The sequence below is a fragment of the Oncorhynchus gorbuscha genome, unplaced genomic scaffold (genome assembly GCF_021184085.1).
Source record: "Oncorhynchus gorbuscha isolate QuinsamMale2020 ecotype Even-year unplaced genomic scaffold, OgorEven_v1.0 Un_scaffold_4800, whole genome shotgun sequence".
Classification (NCBI taxonomy): domain Eukaryota; kingdom Metazoa; phylum Chordata; class Actinopteri; order Salmoniformes; family Salmonidae; genus Oncorhynchus; species Oncorhynchus gorbuscha.
The window spans coordinates 1-12,767 of NW_025748742.1; the positions used below are offsets into that span (position 1 = coordinate 1).

Consider the following 12,767-nt stretch of genomic DNA (forward strand, 5'->3'; position numbering starts at 1 on the left):
GCTGAAGTGTCTACAAGAGTTGCACCCCTTCTGAAAAAACCTACACTCGATCCCTCCGATGTCAACAATTACAGACCAGTATCCCTTCTTTCTTTTCTCTCCAAAACTCTTGAACGTGCCGTCCTTGGCCAGCTCTCCCGCTATCTCTCTCTGAATGACCTTGATCCAAATCAGTCAGGTTTCAAGACTAGTCATTCAACTGAGACTGCTCTCCTCTGTATCACGGAGGCGCTCCGCACTGCTAAAGCTAACTCTCTCTCCTCTGCTCTCATCCTTCTAGATCTATCGGCTGCCTTCGATACTGTGAACCATCAGATCCTCCTCTCCACCCTCTCCGAGTTGGGCATCTCCGGCGCGGCCCACGCTTGGATTGCGTCCTACCTGACAGGTCGCTCCTACCAGGTGGCGTGGCGAGAATCTGTCTCCTCACCACGCGCTCTCACCACTGGTGTCCCCCAGGGCTCTGTTCTAGGCCCTCTCCTATTCTCGCTATACACCAAGTCACTTGGCTCTGTCATAACCTCACATGGTCTCTCCTATCATTGCTATGCAGACGACACACAACTAATCTTCTCCTTTCCCCCTTCTGACGACCAGGTGGCGAAACGCATCTCTGCATGTCTGGCAGACATATCAGTGTGGATGACGGATCACCACCTCAAGCTGAACCTCGGCAAGACGGAGCTGCTCTTCCTCCCGGGGAAGGACTGCCCGTTCCATGATCTCGCCATCACGGTTGACAACTCCATTGTGTCCTCCTCCCAGAGCGCTAAGAACCTTGGTGTGATCCTGGACAACACCCTGTCGTTCTCAACCAACATCAAGGCGGTGGCCCGTTCCTGTAGGTTCATGCTCTACAACATCCGCAGAGTACGACCCTGCCTCACACAGGAAGCGGCGCAGGTCCTAATCCAGGCACTTGTCATCTCCCGTCTGGATTACTGCAACTCGCTGTTGGCTGGGCTCCCTGCCTGTGCCATTAAACCCCTTCAACTCATCCAGAACGCCGCAGCCCGTCTGGTGTTCAACCTTCCCAAGTTCTCTCACGTCACCCCGCTCCTCCGTTCTCTCCACTGGCTTCCAGTTGAAGCTCGCATCCGCTACAAGACCATGGTGCTTGCCTACGGAGCTGTGAGGGGAACGGCACCTCAGTACCTCCAGGCTCTGATCAGGCCCTACACCCAAACAAGGGCACTGCGTTCATCCACCTCTGGCCTGCTCGCCTCCCTACCACTGAGGAAGTACAGCTCCCGCTCAGCCCAGTCAAAACTGTTCGCTGCTCTGGCCCCCCAATGGTGGAACAAACTCCCTCACGACGCCAGGACAGCGGAGTCAATCACCACCTTCCGGAGACACCTGAAACCCCACCTCTTTAAGGAATACCTAGGATAGGATAAGTATTCCCCCCCCTTTAAGATTTAGATGCACTATTGTAAAGTGACTGTTCCACTGGATGTCATAAGGTGAATGCACCAATTTGTAAGTCGCTCTGGATAAGAGCGTCTGCTAAATGACTTAAATGTAAATGTAAATGTAAGTGAGGGTGGGTCGCCACCCCCGCCAAAGCCAATTTCAACACGAAAAACAATGTACTTAATTATACCACAACAACTAGATTACAATACTGATAACCTTAATGATGCATAGGAAGAGAGAAAAGACACCACCAAGAAAAATACATGTAAAAGAAAAAGCAGGATATGTAACTCTACACAACACTCACTCATACAATTCCCAGCATGCACCAAACACTCTCAGCATGCAGAGAGAGATTCTCCAGACAGACTGTTTTAAACACTTTTAATTTGACCACCAGAGAAGAGAAAGAAAACTGTTATGAGCTGAACAATATGCCAGTGGAAAGGAGGACCGTACCAGGTGACCCAATTGTGGTTTGAGTGTGGTCCTTCTGTAGCTCAGTTGGCGCTTCTAACGCCAGGACATGGAAATGTCCTACTGTAACTCTAGAGATACTATCCATCCCCAACTAGTAATAAAGTGGTCGGGCTGGTTGCAACTTGCCTCTCCAGCTTCAGCCTGAATCACACCCATGATGAGAGGAGGTTAACTGGACACACAGGGAGAAACTACAGTCTGAATCACACCCATGATGAGAGGAGGTTTACTGGACACACAGGGAGAAACTACAGTCTGCATCACACCCATGATGAGAGGAGGTTTACTGGACACACTGAGAGAAACTACAGTCTGAATCACACCCATGATGAGACTACCTTTAAGGCCTAAGGGTTTGGTTAATGTTAAGGTTAGGGTTAGGGATAATGTTAGGGTTAAGGTTAGGGTTAATGTTAGGGTCCATTTTAGGTTTTGGCCAGACGGGCTGTCAATGGGATGTTGTTCAGAAAAGTCCATTTAGTCTTTCCCTTCTCAAACCTGTCCTCCCCCTAACCAGCTCATATCATGTATTCCACCACCAGCACACCTGATTCACTAATCAGAGGTTTGGATGATGAGTTGACCAGTGGTACAAAGTGGACTGGATCGAGGTGAACTATGTGGAGAGTCTTCCAGGGACAGTACAGTACAGACTGAGAAGCTAATAACAGTGTAGTTTACTCAACTCATTCAAACTATCATGAATATTGTTTAGAGAGAAGATCTGCACAAGGGCATAAAGATAAAGTTAAAGATATAGCAAGAGAGGACAATATGGTGCAAGGTAGCCAAAGTGGAATCAAACGTGATAGGCCTAATCATCAATCAAATATGAAAAATAAAACCAAAATATAATATACATATAAAGACAACATGTCCTCTACATGTGTTATAGAATAGCTCCCTTCTCACATCCCAGGTCATGTTTGGAGGGGAATGTGACAACTCAACGGGCTATGCCCATCTCCCCAATAGCCTACAGACAACTTTCCTGAGTGCAATGTCATTAATGTGACCGATATGTACAGTATAATAAGCAGAGTGAAGAAGGAAAAGATCCCACCTCTGACGCACAGCAGAGACATCACTGCTGAGATTTCCCCTGGAGCAAGAGTCCCTCAAGAATTTTAAAACAATCATTGCGTTTCAATGAATGTCCTCCCCAAACGCTTGTTGCATCGTGAACTATCCTCCCAGTCCCTTGGAACTTCAGCGGATGGATGATGCGCCGCTGCCATTTACTTGGATGAGAAGTTGGACGAACGCTCCTCCAGCTCACGATACGAAATGGTGGAGAACTACAGTGTGGTGATGTGTCGTTCACGAACGAACGGCTCTTTTTGAACGGATATTTTTGTTGAACCTCGGGAACCGAATTGCATCGGTGAAAGAGCCATTCATCTGGCTCTATGATTTGCATACTGCTACAACTGCTTGTTGAGCTCAGAACAACGTTTTTCTGTAGATAAATTACAACATCATTATCTAAAGGGGTTGAATCCTCACTGCAGAAATAATAAATAGTGGGGAGAGAGTTGTGATTGTATGTTTGTTTGTACAGTTATGGCTGTAATGTTATTATTTTGTATTGTCACTAAACACCCACATTTGTATTTGTGTGGGAAATGTTTGTAGGCTATGGTTGCTGTTTGTATTTCATTTAACTTTAGGCCATTAAAGACAAATCACACAACATAGAATTCCAAATAACCTTAGGCAAAAATACACGAAATTAAAGTCAAGTGAAAATAGTTATAAATGTCTTTATCAATTATGAGTAGCTAAACATTATCGACTTTTGGACACTGATGCGCAGGAGAACCCCAAGCTGTCAATCAAGCAGGCGCGGTGAACGGATTATGACGCTCAAGCGTTCCAAATGACGCAACAATACAGCTCCAGAACAGAGAAAGTTAATGCCGAAGATATCATTCGGTTCCACACTAAAACTGAGGTTTGACACGTGTGATTTGAGGTGAGTCAAATATTTACAAAAGTTTACAATACATTAACCATCCGCTTCGTTATTTCTGTTGCTATCAATCACTCCATCTGTATCTACTCTTCTGTCTGTCTGTCGGACTATCTGAATTGTCTGTGTACTGTCTAGCCAGCATATGCCAGAAAGGTTCTTTCACATAGGCTCATATTCACAAAGTCTCATAGAAGGAGTGCTGATCAATAATCAGTTTGGTCTTTTAAATTAAACTGAATACGTTTTGATGGACAGGAGGCGACCTGATCCTAGATCAGCACTCCTACCCTGAAACACTTTGTGAACACAATCCAGGTGTACTGTGATTATGAAGTTGTGATGAGGTATTATTATATTAGTTGTGCTGATGCATGATGGGTTGTAGGCTAGAGCTTGAGGACTCAACTCTGAAGACTGTTTCTGAATTCACTGACCTGGTGAGTAAATGTTGTGTACAATGGCACCATCTAGTGACAGAAACATAGAAACACACATTGTTGCTGAACGAAGGCATCTCTTTATTTTCCAGAAATAAAACTTGTAGACCTTTCCTGCAGTCTCTGAGGAGATGGACAGCTCTTCTTCTTCTGGACGATCTCCGTCTCCTACTGGGACTGTCTTCTTACCTCCTCCTATCATATGGAACAGTCTGTAAGTCATTCATCACATAACCTAGCTCTGGTCCAGGGCATTATGTGCGGCTTGCTGAAGGAAGGCTCAGTGTCTGCAAGCTGTACGTAACGCCCTGGACCAGAGCTACACATTACCCACCTCTGGCCATCATGGACAGTCAACTCATCACATTCACATATTGTAAGTCACAGTTGTGTGATTTGTGTTATTAAAGACAGTTAAATTGAGCAGAAGTTGAATTATTATTGTAATATTGTAGTAAATTGTCTGAGTTCACTTCCTAAATAATGTGTTGACATTCCTTTGCTCCCAGCTACAAGCAGGCAGAGATGGAGGTTCACTTCCTGAGAGAAGAGAAGAAGACCTATACAGAGAAGGAAGCCCACATGCTTGAGTTGATGGGGAAGGATCGAACGATCCGAAACCAGAAGAAGGAGATGGACAGACTTCAAGTGTGTCTCTGGGAGGAGGAAAAGAAGAAGAGGAATGGTGGAACGGAGAAAGACAAGATCATTGAAGAATTACAGTCTGAGACAGACCATCTCCGAGCCCTTTTAAAAGATGAAAGGAGGAGAAGAAGAGTTGAAAGGGGTTTAATGAAAGAGTGGAAGGCTGAGATCCTGAGACTGAGGGAGGCAGAGAGCCAGAGAGAGGCAGAGAGCCAGAGAGAGGCAGAGAGACAGGGAGAAGCAGAGAGACAGAGAGAAGCAGAGAGACAGAGAGAAGCAGAGAGACAGAGGGAGGGAGAGAGAGAGAGGGAGGCAGAGAGACAGAGGGAGGCAGAGAGACAGAGGGAGGCAGAGAGACAGAGAGAAGCAGAGAGACAGAGAGAAGCAGAGAGAGCCACAGAAGCAATGGAGAACCAGAGAAAACTGCAGGAGATCCACAGACTCAAACAACTGCTGGATCTACTGATGGTGGACCTACAACTGGCCCACGTAAGACATGTCATTGTTATTATTAAAAGGCAGTGTATATTTACCCAGCTGAAAATGAATAGTGGCAGACAGCGGTACGCTAACCTAATGTTAACTTTTATTCCTTTCCTGTCTCATAATTTCTCATAATTTTTTGTCTCATAATTTTTACAAACCATGTCAATACATTAATTGACAATGAATTGTCCAGATGAATTGATCAACATGACCCTGCTATTGATGTTGTCCAGTGTTTGATTCAATTACCTAGCTCTAGGTTGTATTTCTGTGTATCATTCTCTGCAAATCCTTTGAAAGTATGTCTTGGTAATAGATTATCACTAATTTTACCTTTTAAAATGAAGCAAGAGATTGAGAGATTGAGGCTATGGCAGAAAGTCATGGAGGAGCAGCGACCAAGACTGGCCTGGAACCACAAACCTATTGAAACAGGAAGAGAGAGGGAAAGAGAGAGAGAAAGGGAGATGGAAAGGGAGAGAAAAGCAGAATTGGAAAGACAAGAAATGAAGAAGAAAGTGGAACAAGCAGAAGAAACGATAAAAGCGTTAGAACGAGAGATTGAGAGATTGAAAGAGATTGAGAAGGAAATCATATTGGAAAGAGAAAGAGACATGCGTATTGTAGAGAATGAGAAAGTCAAACTGGTTAACGAAAAGGTAAAAGAGTTAGAGAGAGAGGTTGAGAGACTGAAAGAAGATATGACAACAAAAGAGATTCAATACAAAATCAAATTTGAAAGAGCGAAAGAAGCGTTTAGAAGACAGAATGAGAGAGTGAAACAGGTTAACCAAAATGTACTAGTGTTAGACAGAGAGGTTGTGAGAATGAAAGAAGAGATTAGATTGAAAGACGAGACTGAACCAGAGAGAACATTTGATAGAGACAGAGAGAGAGAAAATGATTGGAGACGAAGTGAAGAGGAGATGAAAAATAGAGTGGAGAGAGAGATGGAGATGGAGACGGCCCTCATCAATGACAAAAAGACGTCTGAATTGGAGGAAGTCTTCAAGAGAATCAAGGAACAGCAGATAGAATTAGAAAATATGGAAACAGACAAATATAAATGGAAACAGAACCAAATGGACATGGAGGAGAAGATGGAGGGTGAGCACAACAAACAGAAAGAGGTAGAAAGAAAGAGAATGGAGAAAATACCAAAACAGAGACAAGAAGAAGATGAGAAGAAGAAGGAGATGGAGAGAGAAGAAGAAGAGGAGAGACGCAAACAGAAGCACATAGAGATGGAAGAGGAAGAAAGAGAGAGGAAAGAGAAAAGAGAGAAACAGAGACAGATCAGAAGACAGAGAATGGAGAAGAGACAGAAAATTATGGAAAGAGAAGAAGAGACAGAGAGAGATTGAAAGAGATTGAAGAACAAAGATGTAAACAGAAGCAAATAGAGATGGAAGAGGAAGAACGAGAGGGAGAAGAGAGACAGAGAGAGATCAAAAGAAAGATAATGGAAAGAGACAGAAAATTATGAAAGAAAGAAGAGAGACAGAAAGATTGAAGAGAAAGAGTAAAGATGGAAGAGGAAGAACAGAAGAACTATTTGAACAGAAGCAAAAGAGATGGAAGAGGAAGAACGAGAAGAGAGAGACAGAGAAGAGAAAGAAGAAGAGACAGAAAATTATGAAAGAGAAGAAGAAAGATGTAAACAGAAGCAAATAGAGATGGAAGAGAAGAAGAGAGAGGGAGAAAGAGAGACAGAAAGAGATTGAAAGAGAAATGAAGAAAGAGAAGAGAGACAGAGAGAGATCAAAAGAAAGATAATGGAGAAGAGACAGAAAATTATGGAAAGAGAAGAAGAGAGACAGAAAGAGATTGAAGAAGAAAAATTTGAACAGAAGCAAGTAGAGATGGAAGAGGAAGAACGAGAAGAAGAGAGACAGAGAGAGATCAAAAGAAAGATAATGGAGAAGAGACAGAAAATTATGAAGAAAAAGAGAAACAGAAGAAATAGAGATGGAAGAGGAAGAACGAGAAAGGGAGAAAGAGAGACAGAAAGAGATTGAAAGAGAGAATGAAGAAGAACTATTTGAACAGAAGCAAAAAGAGATGGAAGAGGAAGAACGAGAAGAAGAGAGACAGAGAGAGATCAAAAGAAAGATAATGGAGAAGAGACAGAAAAAAGAGAGAAAGATGAGAACAGAAGCAAATAGAGATGGAAAGAGAAGAAGAGAGAAGAGAGACAGAAAGAGATTGAAAGAAGAATGAAGAAGAACTATTTGTGGAAACAGAAGCAAATAGAGATGGAAAGAGACAGAAAATTATTGAAAGAGAAGAGAGAGACAGAGAGATTGAAAGAGAGACAAGAAGAAAGATGTAAACAGAAGAAATTGGAAAGGAAGAGAATGAAAGAAGAACTATTTGAACAGAAGCAAAAAGAGATGGAAGAGAAGAACGAGAAGAAGAGAGATTGAAAGAGAGAATGAAGAACAACTATTTAAACAGAAGCAAATAGAGATGAAGAACGAAGAGGAAGAAAGAACGAGAGAAGAGAGACAGAGAGAGAAATATGTAAAAAAAGAAAGATTTAAAGAGAAGAGGAAAGAGAAAGAGAGACAGAAGAGAGAATGATGAAGAAAACTATGTAAACAGAAGCAAAACAAGAAAGAGAGACAGAGAGAGATGGAGAGAAAGAAAAAACAACAACAAGAGGAGAGAAGATAATGTTTGAAAGAGATCAAGAAGAAGAAAATATATCGAAACAGAATCAAATTGACATGGAGAAGGAGGGAAGAGAGAGGGAGAACAAGAGACAGAGAGAGATAGAAGAGATACACAGACGACAACAACAAGAGGAGAGACAGAAACAAAAGGAGAAGGAGAAAGAAAGGGAGAAAGACAATGACAATCAGAGAGAGATGGAATTAAAAGATCAGCAACAGAAAGAGATGGAGAAAGAAAAGATGATTATGAGAGAAAGGGAGGAAGCAGGAAGAAGAAAGGAGGGGCAGAAAAATATTTTGGGGGAAATTGAGGGACAGAATGAACTGGAGATAGAACAGGAGAGAGAGATGGAAGAAAAGCAGGAAGTGATTAAGGAAGCAGAGGAAGAGTACAGGGAAAGAGAAGAGAGAGGAAAGGAAGTAAGCATGAAGAAACATGTAGTAGTTAATGTTAAAGCAAAAGCACGGGAAGTCTTCAATAGGCGTAAAGAGAGGAGGTTAGAAGTGTTGAAGGGGGAACGAGAACACATAGAAAGAGGACAACAAATCAGGAGGGAGAAGGAGGAAAGACGGCTGGAGATGGAAAGAAAACAGGAGAGGGCAAGACAACAAGAGGAGCAGGATAAAAAACAAGAGATTGAAATTGCTAGACAGAAAGAAATGTCGAGAGTAAGAGAGGAGGAGAGGCAGAGAGAGGAAGAGAGAGAGGAGCAGAGAAAGAAAGCCATTAAATGCCATTTATCTTTAATTAGAGAGAGAGAAAAAATAATAGAGGCAAAAAAAAGAGAGGAGATGGTGGAAGAGGAAAGAAGGGAGATCCTTGAGTACAAGAGGGGTGAGTTAGAGGAGGAGGAGAAGGAAGATGACAAGGAGGACATTCTCCCACCTGATAAAAGTATCAGAAGGAGAGCTGTGGGCTGGGTGAATAAAACATGGGAGAAGAGGAACCTCAGAAAGATAGAGAGAACCTGTCAGAGAGAGGCTGAGGAGGGCCATAAGATCGTCCACATAGGTAAGACCTGTTTTCCCTCTACTTATGACATCATCCTCTGTAGTCTCCTCTACACACATAAGTTCCACACCAGTCATCATGTTGCATCATTGTTTCAATATAAAACTACTGTCCAAAATGGTCAAGCTGATCTGGTATCAACTTAAATGTAATGTACACAGGGAATTTAGAATGGAAAACTCAACTGGATCTCAATGACATTTACATTTAAGTCATTTAGCAGACGCTCTTATCCAGAGCGACTTACAAATTGGTGCATTCACCTTATGACATCCAGTGGAACAGTCACTTTACAATAGTGCATCTAAATTTTAAAGGGGGGGGAGGGCATCCTGGAGATGGCTGAGAAGGATTACTTTATCCTATCCTAGGTATTCCTTAAAGAGGTGGGGTTTCAGGTGTCTCCGGAAGGTGGTGATTGACTCCGCTGTCCTGGCGTCGTGAGGGAGTTTGTTCCACCATTGGGGGGCCAGAGCAGCGAACAGTTTTGACTGGGCTGAGCGGGAACTGTACTTCCTCAGTGGTAGGGAGGCGAGCAGGCCAGAGGTGGATGAACGCAGTGCCCTTGTTTGGGTGTAGGGCCTGATCAGAGCCTGGAGGTACTGAGGTGCCGTTCCCCTCACAGCTCCGTAGGCAAGCACCATGGTCTTGTAGCGGATGCGAGCTTCAACTGGAAGCCAGTGGAGAGAGCGGAGGAGCGGGGTGACGTGAGAGAACTTGGGAAGGTTGAACACCAGACGGGCTGCGGCGTTCTGGATGAGTTGTAGGGGTTTAATGGCACAGGCAGGGAGCCCAGCCAACAGCGAGTTGCAGTAATCCAGACGGGAGATGACAAGTGCCTGGATTAGGACCTGCGCCGCTTCCTGTGTGAGGCAGGGTCGTACTCTGCGGATGTTGTAGAGCATGAACCTACAGGAACGGGCCACCGCCTTGATGTTAGTTGAGAACGACAGGGTGTTGTCCAGGATCACGCCAAGGTTCTTAGCGCTCTGGGAGGAGGACACAATGGAGTTGTCAACCGTGATGGCGAGATCATGGAACGGGCAGTCCTTCCCCGGGAGGAAGAGCAGCTCCGTCTTGCCGAGGTTCAGCTTGAGGTGGTGATCCGTCATCCACACTGATATGTCTGCCAGACATGCAGAGATGCGATTCGCCACCTGGTCATCAGAAGGGGTGCACTACTTTAGACCCTGGTCTAAAGTAGTGCATCATAGCCTTTTGAGGCCCTAAGAAACATTTTGTTCAGGTTTTTGACCACATTTCCTCCAAATCTACACTTTGCAACGGGGCGTAGAGAACATGTTGCATTTTTTCAAGCAAGTTTGCTGCAATTCTACACATTTTCCCATGGGGTGGAGAGAAGAATTAGCAGTTTTAAAGCTAATTTCCTTCAATTCTACACATTTTGCCATGACTTATGGCATGTTAAGATAATATCTGAATGAAATTGACTAACAAAATTAATGGGGACTCACTGTAGTTCAAGGCCCCTGGGTAATTTGAGGGGGGTCAGGGGGCCCCTAGTTGCCATGGGGCCCTAAGCAATCGCATGTGCCTAGGGCCGGCCCTGCACTTTACAAAGAAGGTGCCATTTGGCACTCATGTTAAACTTTGGGTCAGGTCAATTTGGGATGAGAATTATTTACATTTATTGACAAATTCCGTGCCTTGCTCAAATGAGAAGAGTAAAGAATCGTTGAGATCCAACTGGGTTTTCTATTCCTAATTCCTTGTGTCCATTACATTTAAATTGACACCAGATCCACTAAGTTGAATGAGAACTCTACTTCTTCTCCCCTTCCAGTCATCCCTGGACCCATAAGGCTAACCATGACCCGGGCAGAGAGAGAGAGGGAGAAGAGGAAGGAGCTGCTGAAGGCTGAGGAGAGAAGGAAGAAGATGGAGGATTTCAATAAGCAGTGGAGAGAGCGGTCCCTGCTTAAAAAACACACTCATCAACAACTGAAGGAGGAGAGGGAGAAGATGAAGGAAATGTACCTGGAGCAGATTAATCTGGAGGCTGATGAGCAAATCCAGAAGTTCAGCACCCAGTACATCACCCGGTGTCCAACCACCCAACACAGCCACGACTACAACCAAGGTCAGGAATTGCCGGGGTGGGCGACAGGCCAACAAGTAAGCCAAGAGCCTGTTGCATCTGGAGATGGCCAGCAAGAGGGGCCAAGGAGGCAACAGGCATGGGCAGACAACCAGGAGGAGAGTTCAGAGAACCAGCAGGAGGGGCCAGAGAACCATCAGGGGGGGCCAGACAGCCAGCAGCTAGAAGCTCCAGAAGAGGCTGACACATCAGAGCCAATCTCCAACACAAAGACAAAGAAAAAGCCAAGCATCTGGAAGAAAATTAGGATGAGGTAATGAATGTTTAAACATCTATTCATGTTTTACACTGTTAATATACATGTCATCACTTTAAAAAGTGCCATTATCCAAATGTGAGGGTTTAGTGTACATGCAACACACATGTAAATATATAGATACTTACCTGTCTCTGTGATGTCTTACAGCATTCCTGACGTGCTGTCTGCCTAGAGCTGGAACTCAATGAAGCCACAGTTCCACTGAGGTTACGTTGGTAATTAAAAGTGTCGCCCAATAATTCCTCCTCCTCTTTAAGTCATCGAGCCACATTTCCTCCTCAAAACATTATAGTCTCCTCAAGCCAGCAAGTATCCTCTTTATCAGGCAACAAACCATCGAAGGTCAGTGACCCTCCTCCCAAGAACAGAGACTCTCATCTGTATCCTAGTTAAATTCATCTCTGCTTACCACCTCTACAGTCCTAGAAAATATCCCAAAAATGGAAATGGTTTCAACAGAAGTCCTCCCCTCAGACCAGTGGCTCCACAGACCAGAGTTTCTCATCTTTATTCTAGTTGAATGCAACTCTGATCATTTCCACCACTTCTCCTGTTAAGGGGAGGTGCTGAAAAGGAGGTCTGGGAGGAGGTCTGCAGGTAGCCTGGACCGGACCGGTAGCAGCTAAGTTGCTGGCTCCATCCCCGGGCAGAGCTGCTCAAGTCAGGCCAGTGATGTTTGATGATGTCATTTTTGTTACAAAGTTTTATTCATTAATAAAAGCATTTAGTAAAAAAGCAATATTGTTGTTACGGTGTGGATTGTTTTGTTATTTATTAGAATTGAAACATCCAGTAGTCATGGTAGATGTTAGACTTTCAATGAGACACCTAACATTCCATCAGTTTGATACAATGTGTGACATGTTATATTAGAGAGGAGTCCTCTATACACATCTATTTTAGACCATAGGAGAAATATCAGATTGAAATAGCTTCTCTAAGAGTCTGAGGAGAGAGCAACAGTAGACGCATCGTTAGCTCTCCCACCTCCAGTTCAGTACTCGGGTCATTCCACCAATTGAGTACCTTTTGGGGAGTGTAACTTTTATTTCACCTAATTATAATATTCTGTCATAAATAGCACATGTTCAACTTAATATAAAACATGTTTTCCCATCTCAAAAGTAACAAATACATACTATAGCAAGTGCCTATTAAGTGCCAAATAAAGTGACAGGGTTGACTGTAACAGAGTTGACTATTTCATCTAGAATCAACCATAGATCCCCATGTGACAGGGGGAATGGAATGCAAGCTTACCAA

The 12,767-nt window shown here is 43.8% G+C and overlaps 1 protein-coding gene and 1 long non-coding RNA gene across 2 annotated transcripts; both read left to right on the forward strand.

Moving 5' to 3' along the window:
• Positions 1 to 3,800: 3,800 nt before the first annotated feature.
• On the forward strand, positions 3,801 to 4,511 carry LOC124028755. The gene is made up of 3 exons (XR_006837638.1): positions 3,801 to 3,871; positions 4,257 to 4,308; positions 4,401 to 4,511. It is a non-coding gene; the product is annotated as an uncharacterized LOC124028755 (long non-coding RNA).
• A 794-nt stretch (positions 4,512 to 5,305) lies between these two features.
• Positions 5,306 to 12,221, forward strand: LOC124028754 (trichohyalin-like; the record flags this gene model as incomplete). Its single annotated transcript, XM_046340727.1, has 6 exons — positions 5,306 to 5,337; positions 5,879 to 5,924; positions 6,697 to 6,808; positions 8,236 to 9,126; positions 10,931 to 11,498; positions 11,652 to 12,221. Coding segments are annotated over 6 exons (1,674 nt in total), but the record flags the coding sequence as incomplete, so codon positions are not given.
• Positions 12,222 to 12,767: the final 546 nt, after the last annotated feature.